At 42.0% G+C, this 17,645-nt stretch overlaps 1 protein-coding gene and 1 non-coding gene across 5 annotated transcripts; both read left to right on the top strand.

Moving 5' to 3' along the window:
- The first annotated feature begins 2,829 nt into the window (after nt 1–2,829).
- Nucleotides 2,830–15,549, top strand: LOC106584054 (histone-binding protein N1/N2). 4 transcript variants are annotated; one of them, XM_014168869.2, is made up of 15 exons: nt 2,830–3,040; nt 4,488–4,532; nt 4,700–4,813; nt 9,857–9,937; nt 10,307–10,425; nt 10,783–11,130; nt 11,480–11,526; nt 11,641–11,708; nt 11,812–11,885; nt 12,104–12,292; nt 12,736–12,905; nt 14,135–14,233; nt 14,364–14,441; nt 14,896–15,015; nt 15,355–15,549. In XM_014168869.2, the coding sequence occupies exons 1-15, from the start codon at nt 2,982–2,984 to the stop codon at nt 15,391–15,393; spliced, it is 1,650 nt and encodes a 549-aa protein (XP_014024344.2). In that variant the 5' UTR covers nt 2,830–2,981; the 3' UTR covers nt 15,394–15,549. The 4 variants fall into 4 exon arrangements, with proteins under 4 accessions (XP_014024344.2, XP_014024346.2, XP_014024345.2 ...); XM_045705969.1 differs by having other exon boundaries at nt 2,853–3,286; XM_014168871.2 differs by lacking the exon at nt 10,783–11,130.
- Nucleotides 12,499–12,634, top strand: LOC123729965 (small nucleolar RNA SNORA16B/SNORA16A family). Its single transcript, XR_006761660.1, has one exon. It is a non-coding gene; the product is annotated as a small nucleolar RNA SNORA16B/SNORA16A family (small nucleolar RNA).
- Nucleotides 15,550–17,645: the final 2,096 nt, after the last annotated feature.

The following is a 17,645-nucleotide window of genomic DNA, read 5'->3' as shown; positions in this document are numbered from 1 at the left end:
CTAAAGATTTTGCAATTGTTTTAGATGCCATTCCCTCAAGTGTTGCTTTATTATTCAGGAACGTGTCAAGACCTGACCCGCAGAGCTTACCTTCCATAGACCCTGTTGACTCATCAGTAGGAAAGATTTGTTTCTCTTTTGGTCCATTCAACAACAGAGCGATACAAACCTTGTTTCAGTAGGATGTTGAATCTATCCTTATGTCATGCCTTATTGGAATGGATTTATTGATAATATCTGTTGGAAAAAAGTTTGGATGTTGCCACACACATACCTACTTGTTAACCAAATGAAGGAAGTTTCCTTTAAAATTATTCATAAATATTATCCTGCCAACCACTATATGAAGAAGTTGAAGGAAAACATCAACTCAAATTGCTCCTTTTGTAATGACCACCCAGAAACAGTGTTGCGTCTTAGATATATAATTGAACACATTTATGAAGATCTTACACTATTGTGGAGAGATGTACTGTTTGGATTCTTGACCTACGATAGAAATACAATGAAACATTTTGATGTAATTAATTTCATTATTCTTTTGGCCAAATTTCATATTCACAAATGTAAATTTACAAACAAAAAAAAACACATTTTCTTACCTTACAAAAATAAATTGAACTATATTTTAAGACAATTAAATACTCTACTAACAAAAAAAAGCTGTTAAAATTATAAGTGTATGTATGTCCCTTGTTATGGATAGGGGGCAGTATTTTCACGTCCGGATAAAAAACGTACCCGATTTAATCTGGTTATTACTCCTGCCCAGAAACTAGAATATGCATATAATTAGTAGCTTTGGATAGAAAACACTCCAAAGTTTCTAAAACTGTTTGAATGGTGTCTGTGACTATAACAGAACTCAAATTGCAGGCCAAAACCTGAGAAGATTCTGTACAGGTAGTACCCTGTCTGAGCATTTCTTGGCCTTCTTTGTCATCTCTATCCAAAACAAAGGATCTCTGCTGTAACGTGACACTTCCTAAGGCTCCCATAGGCTCTCAGAAGGCGCCAGAACGTTGAATGATGACTTTGCAGCCCATGACTGAAAAACAGTAGCGCATTTGGTAAGTGGTCGATCTGAGAACAATGAGACGGGCGTGCGCATGCACGTGAAGAGTCCATTTTAGATTATCAGTCTTTGAACGAAAACGACTCCCGGTCAGAATATTATCGCTATTTTACGAGAAAAATCGCATAAAAATTGATTTTAAACAGCGTTTGACATGCTTTGAAGTACGGTAATGCAATATTTTGAATTTTTTGGTCACGATACGCGTCCGCGCGTCACCCTTCGGATAGTGTCTTGAACACACGAACAAAACGCCGCTATTTGGATATAACTATGGATTATTTGGAACCAAACCAACATTTGTTATTGAAGTAGAAGTCCTGGGAGTGCATTCTGACGAAGAACAGCAAAGGTAATCCAATTTTTCTTATAGTAAATCTGAGTTTGGTGAGTACCAAACTTGGTGGGTGTCAAAATAGCTAGCCCGTGATGGCGAGCTATCTACTCAGAATATTGCAAAATGTGCTTTCACCGAAAAGCTATTTTAAAATCGGACACCGCGATTGCATAAAGGAGTTCTGTATCTATAATTCTTAAAATAATTGTTATGTTTTTTGTGAACGTTTATCGTGAGTAATTTAGTAAATTCACCGGAAGTGTAAAAAGCTGGTTTTTGATATAAATATGAACTTGATTGAAGAAAACATGCATGTATTGTATAACATAATGTCCTAGGAGTGTCATCTGATGAAGATCATCAAAGGTTAGTGCTGCATTTAGCTGTGTTTTTTTTTGTGACATTATATGCTAGCTTGAAAAATGGGTGTCTGATTATTTCTGTCTGGGTACTCTCCTGACTTAATCTAATGTTTTGCTTTCGTTGTAAAGCCTTTTTGATATCGGACAGTGTGGTTAGATAAAGGAGAGTCTTGTCTTTAAAATGCTGTAAAATAGTCATATGTTTGAAAAATTGAAGTTTTCGGATTTTCGAGGAGTTTGTATTTCGCGCCACGTCTAGATGTAAGAGGTTTTAAGGTCCTTGTGTAATTGTACCCCCTAGCCCAATTGTCCATTGTATATTATTAATATATACTTGTGTTCCCACATGTACTTCCTGTATTGATTTGTGGTTAAAAAAATAGTTTTTAATAATAATAAAAAAAAATGGTGTTTCCCTACTCTGCAAGGGCCGCGTCTTTTTTGGAGCGATGGGTAACGATGCTTCGAGGGTGTCTTTTCGATGTGTTTAGAGGGTCCCTGGTTCAAGCGAGGAGAGGGACAGAAGCAATACTGTTACAAAGTCTGACCCCATAACCTACACCAACCCTCTACCTTTTGCATGCCTCTCCAGGGGAAACGGTTAGAGGCCTCAGGAATATTTACGTATCCTTAATGCTCATCGTCTGTGCAACATGAGATCGCGGATGGATTATAATAATTTACAATGTATGACATATCCTTCACATTTAGCCCTGTAAAAGTCCCATACAGAGGAAGAAATTCACCTTTTTTAAACAAAGTCCTCTACATGCAATGGATTGATTTATATTTTTAAAAAATGACCCTTTGAACAGCATTCTTTCACATCATTTAAGAACGTTACATTCGCAGGTAGCTTAGTGGTTAGAGCGTTGGGCCAGTAAACCGAAAGGTTGCTAGATCGAATGCCCGAGTTTACAAGGTAAAAATCTGTCTTTACGCCCCTGAACAAGGCAGTTAACCCATTGTTCATAGGAAGTCATTGTAAATAAGAATTTGTTCTTAACTAACTTGCCTGGTTAAATAAAAAAAATGTTGCTTTCCCTTTAATATTTTCTCCCGCGTTTAATCAAGTTGAAAGTTCAGCGGAAGTGTGCACAGTGTCAGCAAACGCGCCAACAAAGAGTAGTGTCAGTGAAATAAAGAACCTGACATTTTCCTGGGAAATCTGTTAATTTAGCTAGTTACACAGTTTACACTACGTTGTATGCTGAGTCAGTCACGTAACATGTCGGAGGAAACAGCAGTTGGTTCAAGCTCAGGAAGGTGAGACATTTTGTAGGACATTTGTTTGTGTGCGTTCGTCTAGGTCTCGCCTATCCCTCTTGTGTGTTAGCTAGAAGCTAGCTCACTTGTTTTGATAACTACTTACATTATCTAGCAAATCACCAGTGTCTTTAAGTCGTTGTGTACTAGCTAGTTAGCCGAAACTTGTTCATGTCCCCATTCTATAAACAATGCAATAACAAGCTAACAAGTTCCGCTCCAACACCCAACCAGCTACTCATTAAGGTGAGTATGTAAATTCGCTCTAACTATACTCCAATTTCGGAACAGTCTCGTTTGTGCCAGACAGAGCGCAGAATAACTGATGAATTTACGAACGCTCAACACCCGTTGAATATAGCCGGTGTCAGTAAACGTCGTCAAAGCGTAATTAAATTGCTGCCAGAAACACAGTTAGTCGCCAACACTCAGGATAACATGGAACCAGCTCTGCTAGGGTGAGTAAGATGGTCAGTGAGCCAACGTTAGCTTGACTGCCGTTGAGCTCAGAACGCTCGGATCAACCCCTATTCCTCGGCTAGAGCGTCCAGTGTGCGCTCCAATAGCGAAACGCGGTGAATTTTACGAACTGACAATCTGACAATGCTCTGAATTTACGAACGCCCACAGCGCACTCCAGATTGAATTTACGAACACACCCTTAGTTAGCCCAATTGATGCTATTCGTGGGTGGTTAACCTTAGCTAGTTAACTGCGTTACACTATCCTCTAGCTAACGGTAACTATTATTAGCTAGCTACCTCGAATTGGACGTGACGATCTGTTGCACTTGCTAGCTAATGTTAATTTTCTTCGCCAAGTTAGCTAGAGGTAACTAGTTAGCCCGAAATTGTTAGCTAATTGGCTGCGTTGCTAATTGGCTAGTGAACTAGCTAGCAAAGCATGAAGCAATTCGCCTACTGCCTGGTACTCAAGAAATGTACGTGCTTGCTGGCGTGACATGGCTATAATGCTAACGAGGAACATTTTCCAAAGTTTTCTATAGCTGAGCAAGGAACGCCACTTAAATTTTTTTTTTTTTTAGCTATCCAGTTCACCAGTTCAATTCAACGTTATTGTCTCAAGTCAAGATATGCCAGTGTCAACGTGCAAAACGTGTTTTTTGTTCTTTCTACGAACACTAACGTTACCTGGATGGCTCCTATCTCCTAGAAGCAACACTTCCGTTCGAAACAGGGTAGAATGATAGTCACTGGCATACTGAGATTACCGGGGGGCGGGGTGTCTGTTGACTGTAAAATAATACGGCTACGTTGCTCGAAGGACATTTTAACCCCTCCTGCATCGGGAAATGTTTAACCCTAGCCTCATGACCTCTGCTAAACTATTTAGCGTTCACACTAATGTAAATGTACCTAAACTTACTTGACTAGACAATATTTTGTAGTCTTGAGTCCATATTTGACTGCACTTGTCACTGTTTCAGCATGGATGAAAAGCCTGGGTCATCAAGTGCTATGGCAGCAGACAGGTGAGGGACTGCACTTTTTGATTTTGTTGGTTTGAATTTTTACATATTTTATGACTGGGTTCCTCTTGTACCTTTTTTAGTCACAACTCCACAGTGATGTATCATGCAGTAGGTTTGTTTGAGTGAAGTACAAAATATGTATTGTAGCTGTCATGTCTGTACCACAGCTCTGTCAATGTGATGGCGGAAGCAAAGAAGCTGATCGGCGCTGGGAACAGGCACATGGTGATGGGAGATGTCGTTTCTGCAGTCCATGTGTTCCAGGAGGCTTGTGGCATGCTGTGAGTACTCAGAACAAATGGCTTGGATCGAGGGCAGTCACCCGAGTTTCATAACATTCGTAGCCCAGTCCTGAAGACCAGGGGTGGAGGGGTTTGTGGGTCTGAGGAAAAAATGGCCTTTGCAGGAAATTATCTTAGAAATCTGTCATTTTATGACTGCAGACATTACAATATATACTTTTTTATACCACACAAATGATCAAAATGACAAGCTCTTCCTGACATTTGCATACTGAGATCAATAAAACAAATGACCCATGCCTTAAATGTAGCCAATAGCATGGGCCAATAAAAAGAGTGGATACACTGATGTTAGGCCTAAAGTATGAGGAGGAAATTATAGTCCACCAACTTTCCAGTGGCACTCACCTGTTCAAACAGATTTTTCCTGCAATTGTATTTTGAAATATTGCCAAACAGCTTCTAGCTGCTGCCTGCTGTTCATTGAGTTGTGGTTGTCAATCAGCTGTTTTATATTTCCCACGCAGGCTGCCTAATTGCGGGATTCCTGACTGTAGACTAGGCCTATGTGCTCATAATGTGACAAAACACAATCTACAGCAATTTTTTTTAAATAAGCTATTGATCCTTAGTGTCTCTTATGCTGGTGTAGTATTTTCAATGATTTAATTAATAGACAGGAGTAGCCTAATTATATAATTTTACAAATGTATTTCAATTTATCTCCAGCACTTCCAGCACCCCTTTCTGCAACAGTTTTTTTCCCCATGTTTTGAATTAAGGCCAAATAAGTTATTAATCAACACTTATTAATTCAATCGATTGTGGTCAGTAACCCCATATGAGGTTATGTAGGTAGGCCTACTGTTAAAATAATCAACAAGTAGCCTAGCCCACAATTATGAGAATTAATTCTAAGTCAATGAAGCCAATAGTGGTTTCAGTTATTTTGTTACTGAAACGATGTAGGCATTTTTGAACAATGCAAACATATCAAATGACTTGAATAGCTTATGGTAAGTGTACAAATGTGTATTTGCATCAGTAGGCTAACTGACTGAAATGTATCAAAGTTCAGGAAAGCTCATCAGGTAGGCTATAGACCTAGTGTTTGTGTGGAGAAGATATGCATTGCTTTCAATTGCTAGAATCAAATGTATTTATATAGCCCTTCTTACATCAGCTGATATCTCAAAGTGCTGTACAGAAACCCAGACTAAAACCCCAAACAGCAAGCATGGCAGGTGTAGAAGCACGGTGGCTAGGAAACTCCCTAGAAAGGCCAAAACCTAGGAAGAAACCTAGAGGAACCAGGCTATGAGGGGTGGCCAGTCCTCTTCTGGCTGTGCCGGGTGGAAATTATAACAGAACATGGCCAAGATGTTCAAATGTTCATAAATGACCAGCATGGTCAAATAATAATAATCACAGTAGTTGTCGAGGGTGCAACAAGTCAGCACCTCAGGAGTAAATGTCAGTTGGCTTTTCATAGCTGATCATTGAGAGTATCGCTAACGCTCCTGTTGTCTCTAGAAAGTTGAAAACAGCAGGTCTTGGACAGGTAGCACGTCCGGTGAACAGGTCAGGGTTCCATAGCCGCAGGCAGAACAGTTAAAACTGGAGCGGCAGCACGGCCAGGTGGACTGGGGACAGCAAGGAGTCATTGTGCCAGGTAGTCCTGAGGCATGGTCCTAGGGCTCAGGTCCTCCGAGAGAACGAAAGAAAGATAGAATTAGAGAGAGCATACTTAAATTCACACTGGATAAGACCAGAGAAATACTCCAGATATAACAGACTGACCCTAGCCCCCCGACACATAAACTACTGCAGCATAAGTAATGGAGGCTGACACAGGAGGGGTATAATGAATCATCAGAATAATGATCATGAGCACTCACCTCAATTTATCTAACGTTTTCCAGCCTAATTACAGTGGGGCAAAAAAGTATTTAGTCAGCCACCAATTGTGCAAGTTCTCCCACTTAAAAAGATGAGAGGCCTGTAATTTTCATCATAGGTACACGTGAACTATGACAGACAAAATGAGAAAAAAAATCCAGAAAATCACATTGTAGGATTTTTAATGAATTTATTTGCAAATTATGGTGGAAAATAAGTATTTGGTCACCTACAAACAAGCAAGATTTCTGGCTCTCACAGACCTGTAACTTCTTCTTTAAGAGGCTCCTCTGTCCTCCACTCGTTACCTGTATTAATGGCACCTGTTTGAACTTGTTATCAGTATAAAAGACACCTGTCCACAACCTCAAACAGTCACACTCCAAACTCCACTATGGCCAAGACCAAAGAGCTGTCAAAGGACACCAGAAACAAAATTGTAGACCTGCACCAGGCTGGGAAGACTGAATCTGCAATAGGTAAGCAGCTTGGTTTGAAGAAATCAACTGTGGGAGCAATTATTAGGAAATGGAAGACATACAAGACCACTGATAATCTCCCTCGATCTGGGGCTCCATGCAAGATCTCACCCCGTGGGGTCAAAATGATCACAAGAACGGTGAGCAAAAATCCCAGAAGCACACGGAGGGACCTAGTGAATGACCTGCAGAGAGCTGGGACCAAAGTAACAAAGCCTACCATCAGTAACACACTACGCCGCCAGGGACTCAAATCCTGCAGTGCCGGACGTGTCCCCCTGCTTAAGCCAGTACATGTCCAGGCCCGTCTGAAGTTTGCTAGAGAGCATTTGGATGATCCAGAAGAGGATTGGGAGAATGTCATATGGTCAGATGAAACCAAAATAGAACTTTTTGGTAAAAACTCAACTCGTCGTGTTTGGAGGACAAAGAATGCAGAGTTGCATCCAAAGAACACCATACCTACTGTGAAGCATGGGGGTGGAAACATCATGCTTTGGGGCTGTTTTTCTGCAAATGGACCAGGACGACTGATCCGTGTAAAGGAAATAATGAATGGGGCCATGTATTGTGAGATTTTGAGTGAAAACCTCCTTCCATCAGCAAGGGCATTGAAGATGAAACGTGGCTGGGTCTTTCAGCATGACAATGATCCCAAACACACCGCCCGGGCAACGAAGGAGTGGCTTCGTAAGAAGCATTTCAAGGTCCTGGAGTGGCCTAGCCAGTCTCCAGATCTCAACCCCATAGAAAATCTTTGGAGGGAGTTGAAAGTCCGTGTTGCCCAGCGACAGCCCCAAAACATCACTGCTCTAGAGGAGATCTGCATGGAGGAATGGGACAAAATACCAGCAACAGTGTGTGAACCTTGTGAAGACTTACAGAAAACGTTTGACCTGTGTCTTTGCCAACAAAGGGTATATAACAAAGTATTGAGAAACTTTTGTTATTGACCAAATACTTATTTTCCACCATAATTTGCAAATAAATTCATAAAAAATCCTACAATGTGATTTTCTGGATTTTTTTTCTTCTCATTTTGTCTGTCATAGTTGAAGTGTACCTATGATAAATTACAGGCCTCTCATCTTTTTAAGTGGGAGAACTTGCAGAATTGGTGGCTGACTAAATACTTTTTTGCCCCACTGTATAACCAAATATTGAAACATTCAGTGGGGTAAAAAATCGGACATTGACGCTGGTCTCAAAGCAGCGCAATGATGCTGTCCCAATCAAAGCAGTGCTGGAATTATTAGTTGACCACACATGGCAGTTGCGTTACATTTATTATAACCAGGGGTATTCTTTTAGTAGGTAGCCTACCAGAGCATTATTATTAAGCCATCATTCTGAAAGTTGGTACCAACTTCTATAAAATCGTTTTAGAATATAGGGTACATACAATGCATCATCCAAATTGCATGATTGCCTACACATACTGTGACTAATCCTAAAACACCAAATTAGGCCTACCTTATTATAAATCAGGCCTTCACTGTCAGTCGAACTCTTTATGTTGTACAGATGAAATGTCCATGCTGCATACATGCCAACTATTTGATCACAATCAGTTTCATGGTGTTAGGTTCTAATTTTTCAGAGTAAATAACTCACGGACACTAGAGAAACTTAACCAAGTTTAATTCTTCCCAAAGGGCCGTTACAGCTGTAATTCAGACAAAGACATGTTCTCACCATCACAAGTGTGTGTGTGTGTGTATATATATATATATATATAATCCCACCCACCCCACTTTGGACACTCCTCCTCTCCAATCCTTACATCTTATGAATCGACAGGAAGAGGGTAACGGGATAATAAACCATTATTTCTCCTTTCAGGGGATCTGACCTCAACCCCTACTTCGCCTAATCCACAGATGTCCATCCGCTTCCCCTATAGCAATCCTGTGACCTACTCCTGTCCACCCAACACATTCCAAAGCCATCTGTCTTTCTACAGAGACCCATTACCTTCTGACATAAAACCCAGTCTCTTTCACTCCTTATATTCTATGCTTCTGATCTATCAGGTCTTTAATATCTCAATGTTCAAAGTTTACCCCGACTCCAACAATGGGCATATGCATTTTGATCTTCTTGAATGATGTACGGGTGGCTAACCAGCTGAACTAATCCACTTTTTAGAGCAGATGGAGTTAATCAGACACATCATGATGGGGGGGGGAAATGCAACATTTCAGCACAATCATCCTAAATTGTCATAATAAATTACATGGTGTTTTTGGTAGAACAGTAGCCTGACACGATCACGCTATTGTATTCGGTTTGTTACGTAGGATACTAATTCATCATGAAGTGATCTTGCAAGACACGGCTCCATTCTGAGATGTGGCGGAGCATTGCTCCGCTGTGCACCGGCAGCACTACACCCCTGATTATAACGGTTGGATGACTTCGGGAGTTTCACGTAGCCAGAGCTCTATGAGCTAAGTGGCACATTCAGTACACTACAATTTATTTACACCATTGCAGCAGCGCTAAAGATTTGGGCCTGACCCAAAATTATTCGGGCCTAAAGCCCTCGAAAGCCAGGTCATGGTGACGTCCATGCTTGGATTGACTGTGGATTTGTAATGCTATGAGGGTCATGTATTGATTTCTGATGTTACAAGGAGCACTTTAATTTATTCTTTACCTGACCTCAACCAGTCCTGCTAATCTGACATCTCTTGTCCTTCAGGGCTGCGCGGTATGGGGACACTGCAGATGAGTGTGGAGAGGCCTTCTTCCTGTGTGGGAAGTCTCTACTGGAGCTTGCCAGGTAAGTGGAAGTATGATACTGTTACTGTATGGGTCTTTGACACATTCTGTACCTGTGTTTAGTTTGCAGTTACATTTTAGAATAATTGCTTTTATAATGGTATGGTCATTTAGCAGACTTTTATCCAAAGTGACTGGAAGAACTGTTGCGAATGAGTCACTTGTGTATTCAGTATACAAGGGGTTTGGCTGGTGTAGGCCGTCATTGTAAATAAGAATTTGTTCTTAACTGACTTGCCTAGTTAAATAAAGGTTATTTAAAAACATAATTATTGTGGCCCATGTGGGATTCAAACTCACAAGCCTGCTGTTGCCAGTACCAAGCTCTGAGTTATGAATATTTGAATTAAATGGCTGTGGGATGTTTCAGGGTGGAGAACACTGTCCTTGGTAATGCTCTTGAGGGAGTCCCCGAGGAGTCCTCTGAGGAGGAAGGAGAGGGAGAGAAGCCGGACACCTCAAAGTTTGAGAGTGCTGACAACTTGGAAGGTGAGTAGTAACCCGTCTTAACCGGACCATCACTGTTTATGGCTGCATGTCACTTAACTACTAGCTAGCTAGGACAATGGACTTGTGCTGGAGCAAAAACTAACAATTGTTTATTTTTTTCATTGGCATTAGTAGTAGGTGTCTTCAACATGGTATCAAGAAATGGCATGCCCCCTGTCAATGGGCTTATCTGACAGGGGAAGAGGGAATGACACATTCATCCCAGTCAGCTCTGTTCAGTGAGGAAAAAGGCTGGTTCATGCTATGGTCACAGATTGAGAATTTATTTTGACATGCACTCTTTTTGGGGAGAACAATGTAACTTAAGTTTTCATGCCCCATGTATCTCTGGTGTAGACAAAACAAGGGACGAGCTTCGAATGCAGGTTTATGATGCAATGGCAGAGAAAAAAACAACTAATGGGGAGGACGGCAAAGCTGAGCCAAAGGAGGAAGGGAAGGGTGACTCTGAGGCAGTGGCAGAGGGGAAGAAAGAAACCATGGAAACGGAAGCAAAGGAAGAGGACGCTGCCAAGTCTCCTGCCAAGAACGGGCGTGATGAGAAGTCTAAGCCTCCTGTGGATGGGGTGGAGGAGACTCTTTTTGCTCCTGAAGATGAATCTAGAAAAGAAGAGGAAGCTGTGAAGGAGATTGGTGTGAAGGCTTCTGAAGAGCAGAATGTGGAGGAGAAGATGGAGGAAGAGGGTGAAGTTAAACTTATGTCCTGTGTAGGAATCATCTGTTTGGGTGCACCAAGTGGATTGGGACTAAAGAACCATAAGAATGGCTCTTACACAAATGGTTGTTGAACCTGCAGTGGGGCTGTAAAGGGATTGTAACTGAAATCTCACTTCTCTTGCTAATGGAAGTTTAAGCTGCACTGTTGGGAAGGGCCGCTGTCACATTATTACTGGAATCACAAGCTCTTCCTCTTCCACTTGTCTTTCCTAGTGAACTATCAAACTCTGGTTTCGTACAGTTGGTCATTGGTTTTCCTGAAGTGTAGAACTGCTGCAGCTTAGGCTTACTGTATTCTCTTGGCCTCCACTCTTAGATGACGACGATGACGATGATGACGGGGAAGGCACTGCTGAAGACAAGGTAAGTTGTCCTTTAAACAATGCCCCTTTGTCACAATGTACTTATTTCGTATGAAAATATTACACAAACTTCAAACTTTTTTTTTTTTTTTTTGCTTCTTCCCATCTCTTGTAGGAGGAGGAAGTGGGTAACCTGCAGCTGGCTTGGGAAATGCTGGAGGTCGCCAAGGTCATCTACAAAAGGTAAACGCTCCCTGTAGAAAGCTACCATCACAAACTTTGTTTTGGTATACATTATTCCAATAGGATACCTTTCACCTGTTTCCCTCTCTCCTTATACAAACAGAAAGGAGAACAAGGAGGACCAGTTGATGGCTGCTCAGGCCTATCTGAAGCTGGGAGAAGTTGGAGCAGAATCTGGTATGATCTCCATGTGCTGTTTCTTGCACTTATTTATTTTTGCTCAATGCAAAATGTTTCGCTACGGCTTGCCCTACTGAACATACACGTAGTTATGTTGACTTTATACTCCATCCCATTTCTGATCACCTTGCCCTTCCCCCTCCCTCAGGTGTTAGACCCTTGCACCACACACTACAGATGTTTGTTTCATATTCACGTGGCCTTCCCTCTTCTAGGTAACTACCCTGCAGCTGTGGAGGACTTCCAGGACTGCCTGTCCCTGCAGCTGAAGCACTTGCCCCCCCACAGCCGCCTGGTGGCCGAGACCCACTACCAGCTGGGCATGACCTACTGCATCACAGGCCAATACAGCCAGGCCATCCAGCACTACAGCAGCTCTGTCAAAGTCATCGAGAGCCGCCTGGGTAAGGTGGATAAATATAATAATACATGCCACATGTCTATGCATTTTATTATTTGAACCTCCAACCTAGCCGTTGCTAGCGCCATGTTACCAATTTGGCCATACAGGATGGATAGCGGGGTCTAGGGGACTCCCCTCTGACCTTCTCCAATGGGCTTTAAGGAGGAGAGGACGTGACAAGTATGCAATTGAGGTTCTAAGGAACTGACCGGCCCTCATCAACGCCGATTTAGCATACTCGCTCAGCGGAGTCGGTCAACAAAGGAGCCAAAAACATGTTTTACCGACAGCCGCTGTTCAGATCTCTTGTAGCTTTTCAGCAACAATTTGGGAAATAACAACTTTTTGCACTTGATTCGAAGCTACCTGCGCAGTCACTACTGCACTAGGTATGACTTGTCAACCTCTGACCTGTCACTTACAGACCTTGTTTCTGATTTCTAGCCATGCTCCAGGAGGTGATAGACAAGGCGGAAGGTGAAGACGGCGCCAAAGAGAAGACCGAGCTGGAGGAGCTGAAGCAGCTGCTGCCTGACGTCGCTGAGAAGGTAGAGGATGCCAAGGAGAGCCAGAGTATGGCAGGATCAGCCTCTGTGGCCATACAGCAGACCCTGGTGAGTCCCTGTGGGATACTGGCTCGTCTCAGGGTTGTGTTCATTAGTCACCAAACAGACTGAAACTGGGAGGAACTTGTCCATTAAATGTTCCTTTTAACCCTCCTGTTGTGTTCGTTTGATGTTGATTAATTCTGTGTTCCCGGTCCAAATGACCACCCAATTATAGCTGATTCTAAATCCATAATAATACATGTTATCACCTAATGTTGTTAGATATTTTTATCAACTTAAGTTCTTGTGAACATTGAGTTTTGAACTTCTATTTGCTATTTTATAGCCTGTAGGCCTCATTGACCTGAGCTCATACAACTTGTTTTTGAGTAAAAAAAAGCATGGTGTATGGATTATTTTCACTGTAACAAATACTCAGATGAACCTTTGCTATTTATCACAGGCTGCTTTGTGTCAAAGTTTGACAAGGACTCTCTCCTCACCAGTGTCATGATCAAGCGCCTCACGTACAGTATATTGTTTGGTCATTGTGCTGCCACAGAATGAATTGTGAACAAGGCCTCAAAAGCTTTATATACCAGAGCTGTGAGAAAAGTTCTATATATTGTTTCAATAATGTTGCGATTGTTTGTGCGATTGCCAACAGTTATGGTTCCTGTGTGGGAAAGATTCTATTGGGGACAGGTTCCCATGGGGGTTGCCATGGAAGCCAAGAAGAGGAGTGCCTGTGTGCTCAAACACACATGCATGTAGGAGTCTGGAAGAGGAAGTGTGTCCATCTGATGAATGGGAATGTGCCTGAACTCAATGTTATACTCTAATTGTAGTCTCACCCATTCATTTCTAATGACCAGTCACTTCACACCGGGAACACCACAGGTGTACTAAAGTTAAATAAAACACCCAAAATGTAATGAAAATCATCAAACTCTATTTTGTGTTCAGATGCCCCTGTGTGGACAAAGTCATTGAAACTTATGACAATCAGATTAAATTAACTACATTTTTCAGAGAACTTGTGAATCGGTCCAATTTGACCGGAACGCAGCAGGAGGCTTAATTTACTGTTGTAAAGTGTTTTGATACGTGTTCTAATGAATGACTTAGTATAGCAGGTCTACTAAATGTGTATCACCAAGCAAGGAACAAGTTCAGTCCACTTCTCAATTGCTAATGAGAAGGAAAGTTGACATGAGGATTTAGCCAGCTTGTTTATGCCATTGATCTGTGGATGTACTGTCTTTCTTCTACTGATCATGTCTGATCTCTTCCAGGCTGGAGCTTCTACTTTGCCAGCATTCCCATCCTCTTCCTCATCAGCGTTTGCAGAAAATGGTGGATCTTCCTGTTCATCAGCATTCGGAACCAGTCAGGTAACTACAGTCTGTACATTTTCCTTGCACCTGGAATGAAACCTTGTGCTAATTCAAACAAATGACTTGGATGTCATTAACTTCAGTAAGCAGCGGCTCTCATGACCAATTCCCTTGTTCTGTGTTTTAGATCCCTGTCAGATCGGCAGCCGATGGCGCATCCTCCTCCAAATCTGCATCAGACATTTCCCACCTGGTCAGGAAAAAGGTGAGATCCCTCCCCACCACCGCTGCGTGCTACTACACCCAATCCCAGCCTGGGGCAACAGGTGGCGAGGCTCCTCATACCCTGGTCTATACATCATGCTGTACATTACTGTGCTCTGCTTGTACTAGACCCCTCCTTTGTCAAATCGGTCCATGCCCCCCATTCCTAGTATGCTCATGTTGCATGAATTTCTTGCTTGCTCTTGGTTGCGAGGATCACTCCTCTTTTTAATGGTGTTTGACTACTTTGCTTTCCATTCCAAGCTCCCCTTTTGTGGTTGAGCGTTATGCATGTTTAGTAGGTGTTTTGATCGAGCTTGAATTCCGATGGCTGTGTGTGTATAGTTGTGATTGTGTAGCGGTGGCTTTTGTGATTTGTGTGGTAATAGAGTAGATTGCAGTAGAGGTCAGGGAGGTCATGTTGAGAAGTGACTTTGGTTTGTATTCCTGAACAGAGGAAAACTGAGGAGAGCCCCGTAAAGGACACTGATGCTAAAAAGACCAAGCAGGAAACTACAGTTAATGGCAGCGGCGATTCTGGCAGCAATGGAGTCCAGGAGAAAGGGGCACAGGAGGCGAGTTGATAGGTTTATAACTCATTCTCAGAAGGGTTAGGTGCAGCAGAGGAAGTTGGTATTGGTGGCATCATGTGAAAGGGACCCCCCCCCTTGGCTAGTGTCCTTTTTTTTTTTGAAAGATTTGCACAGACTGGAGTGCTATGACATATTTGACCAAGACTCATACAGGGGGCATAAGATTAAACTGATTAATCTCTACCGTGTTAATGGACCCCTGATAAGAATGGCAGGTTTGTATCTGTGGATTAAAGCAGAGTCCAGGCATTTTAACATTCTGATCTACTTCTGCTGTCAGATTGGATGACTTTTTATTCCCTCCCCTCGTTATTTGTATAGCCCGGCAAGCTGTCCGCCTCTTTGGAATCCTCGGTGTGATGTAAGCTTCCTCTTCCTGATCTTCCAGCCAGCAGAGCAGCCCCTTATGCCCATTTACACTTTTGTTTCTGTAAATATGACAATTTTTCACATTTGTTTGTCAGTTTTTGTATACTTGTTGTAATAAAATTTCATTAGAGTATTTGCAAATGTGAATCACTTGTCTTTGGAATTAATACCACTTATTTCGCTTATAGTATAATTTGAACCCGTATAGGTACAAAGTGGTTACTCATTTGTCTGGGTAGTTTTAAAGTGACAAAGGTGCCAATGCCTACTTATTTGGGGTGTAGATGGACCCATCAGTTGAAGTCTGTTTCTCCCAGGGTCTGATACACTACCTATAGGGGGGCGAGAGTCATGCTCTTGCTGATCTTAATTTAAAAAAGCACAAGACAAACTCGTGCACTGCTCTTGCCAGTATCACTAGCTTACGTATTGGCCTTTGTCAGAGCTTTTGTGATTTTATTTATTTTAGCTCAACTCACATCCATTTAGTTTTTATTCAGAACTTGCTGTAAATGAAACACTCCTGTATGTACTGTGAGGAGACCGGTTGAAAGACTGCATTGAGGTGGTGGTGTGTATTAGCCGAGCCGATAGCCGGGCTGTCACGAGCTAGCTTGGGGCTGTAGCAGTCCAGATAGTCAACGGGTAACAAGAATTGGTCTGCGTTCCAGTAAGGTAGATAAGAAAAGGTTAACCAATTATTCATATTAACTAGAGGTTGACCGATTTTATATATATTTTGTTATTTTATTATTTTTTTTTAAACGGCATGGCCAATTTCAAGTTTTCATAACAATCAATAATCGTCATTTTTGGATTACATTGCACTCCACGAGGAGACAGCGTGGCAGGCTGACTACCTGTTATGCGAGTGCAGCAAGGAGCCAAGGTAAGGTGCTAGCTAGCATTAAACTTATCTGGTTTTTATAAATGTTAACATAATCACTAGTTAACTGCACATGGTTGATATTACTAGTTTATCTAGCTTGTCCTGCGTTGCATATAATCGATGCGGTGCCTGTTAATTTCTCATTGAGTCACAGCCTACTTCGCCAAACGGGTGATTTAACAAGCGCATTTGTGAAAACTGTCGTTGCACCAATGTGTACCTAACCATAAACATCAATGCCTTTCTTAAAATCAATACACAAGTATATATTTTTAAACCTGCATATTTAGTTAATATTGCCTGTTAATATGAATTTCTTTTAACTAGGGAAATTGTCACTTTCTTGCGTTCTGTGCAAGCAGAGTCAGGGTATATGCAGCAGTTTGGGCCGCCTGGCTCGTTGCGAACTGTGAAGACTATTTCTTCCCAACAACGACTGTAATTAATTTGCCAGAATTTTACATAATTAAGACATACCTTTGAAGGTTGTGCAATGTAACAGCAATATTTAGACTTATAGATGCCAACCATTAGAAAAATACGGAACGGTTCCATATTTCACTGAAAGAATAAACGTTTTGTATCACTGTTCAAATAAACCTACTATTAAAATGATAGACTGATCATTTATTTGTAAGTGGGCAAATGTAGAAAATCAGCAGGGGATCAAATACTTTCTTCCCCCACTGTATCAAGTTTTGAGGGAGCGTGCAATTGGCATGCTGACTGCAGGAATGTCCACCAGGAATGTCATTGTATGCTGCAGCATTAAAATTTCCCTTCACTGGAACTAAGGGGCCTTGCCTGAACCATGAAAAATAGCCCCAGACCATTATTCCTTCTCCACCAAACTTTCGTCCGTCAGACTGCCAGATGGTGATTCATCACTCCAGAGACCAATGGCGGCGAGCTTTACACCACTCCAGCCAAAGCTTGGCTTTGTGCATGTTGATCTTAGGCTTGTGTGTGGCTGCTCGGCCATGGAAACCCATTTAATGAAGCTCCCGATGAACAGTTCTTGTGCTGACGTTGCTCCCAGAGGCACTTTGGAACTCAGTAGTGAGTATTAAAACCGAGGACAGATTTTTTTTTTACGCGCTTCAGCACTTGGCGGTCTTGTTCTGTGAGCTTGTGTGGTCTACCACTTCACAGCCTAGACGTTTCCACTTCACAATAACAGCACTTACAATTGACTGGGGCAGAAATTTGACAAACTGACTTGGCAAGGTGGCATCCTACGCCGGTGCCACGTTGAAAGTCATTGAGCTCTTCAGTAAGGCCATTCTAAAGCAAATGTTTTCTATGGAGATTGCATGGCTGTGTGCATGATTTTATACACCTGTCAGCAACGGGT

This window comes from Salmo salar, chromosome ssa23 (assembly GCF_905237065.1).
Source record: "Salmo salar chromosome ssa23, Ssal_v3.1, whole genome shotgun sequence".
In the NCBI taxonomy this organism is placed as follows: domain Eukaryota; kingdom Metazoa; phylum Chordata; class Actinopteri; order Salmoniformes; family Salmonidae; genus Salmo; species Salmo salar.
The sequence above is the reverse complement of the archived record's forward strand: the minus strand, read 5'-3'. Positions and strand labels throughout refer to the sequence as shown.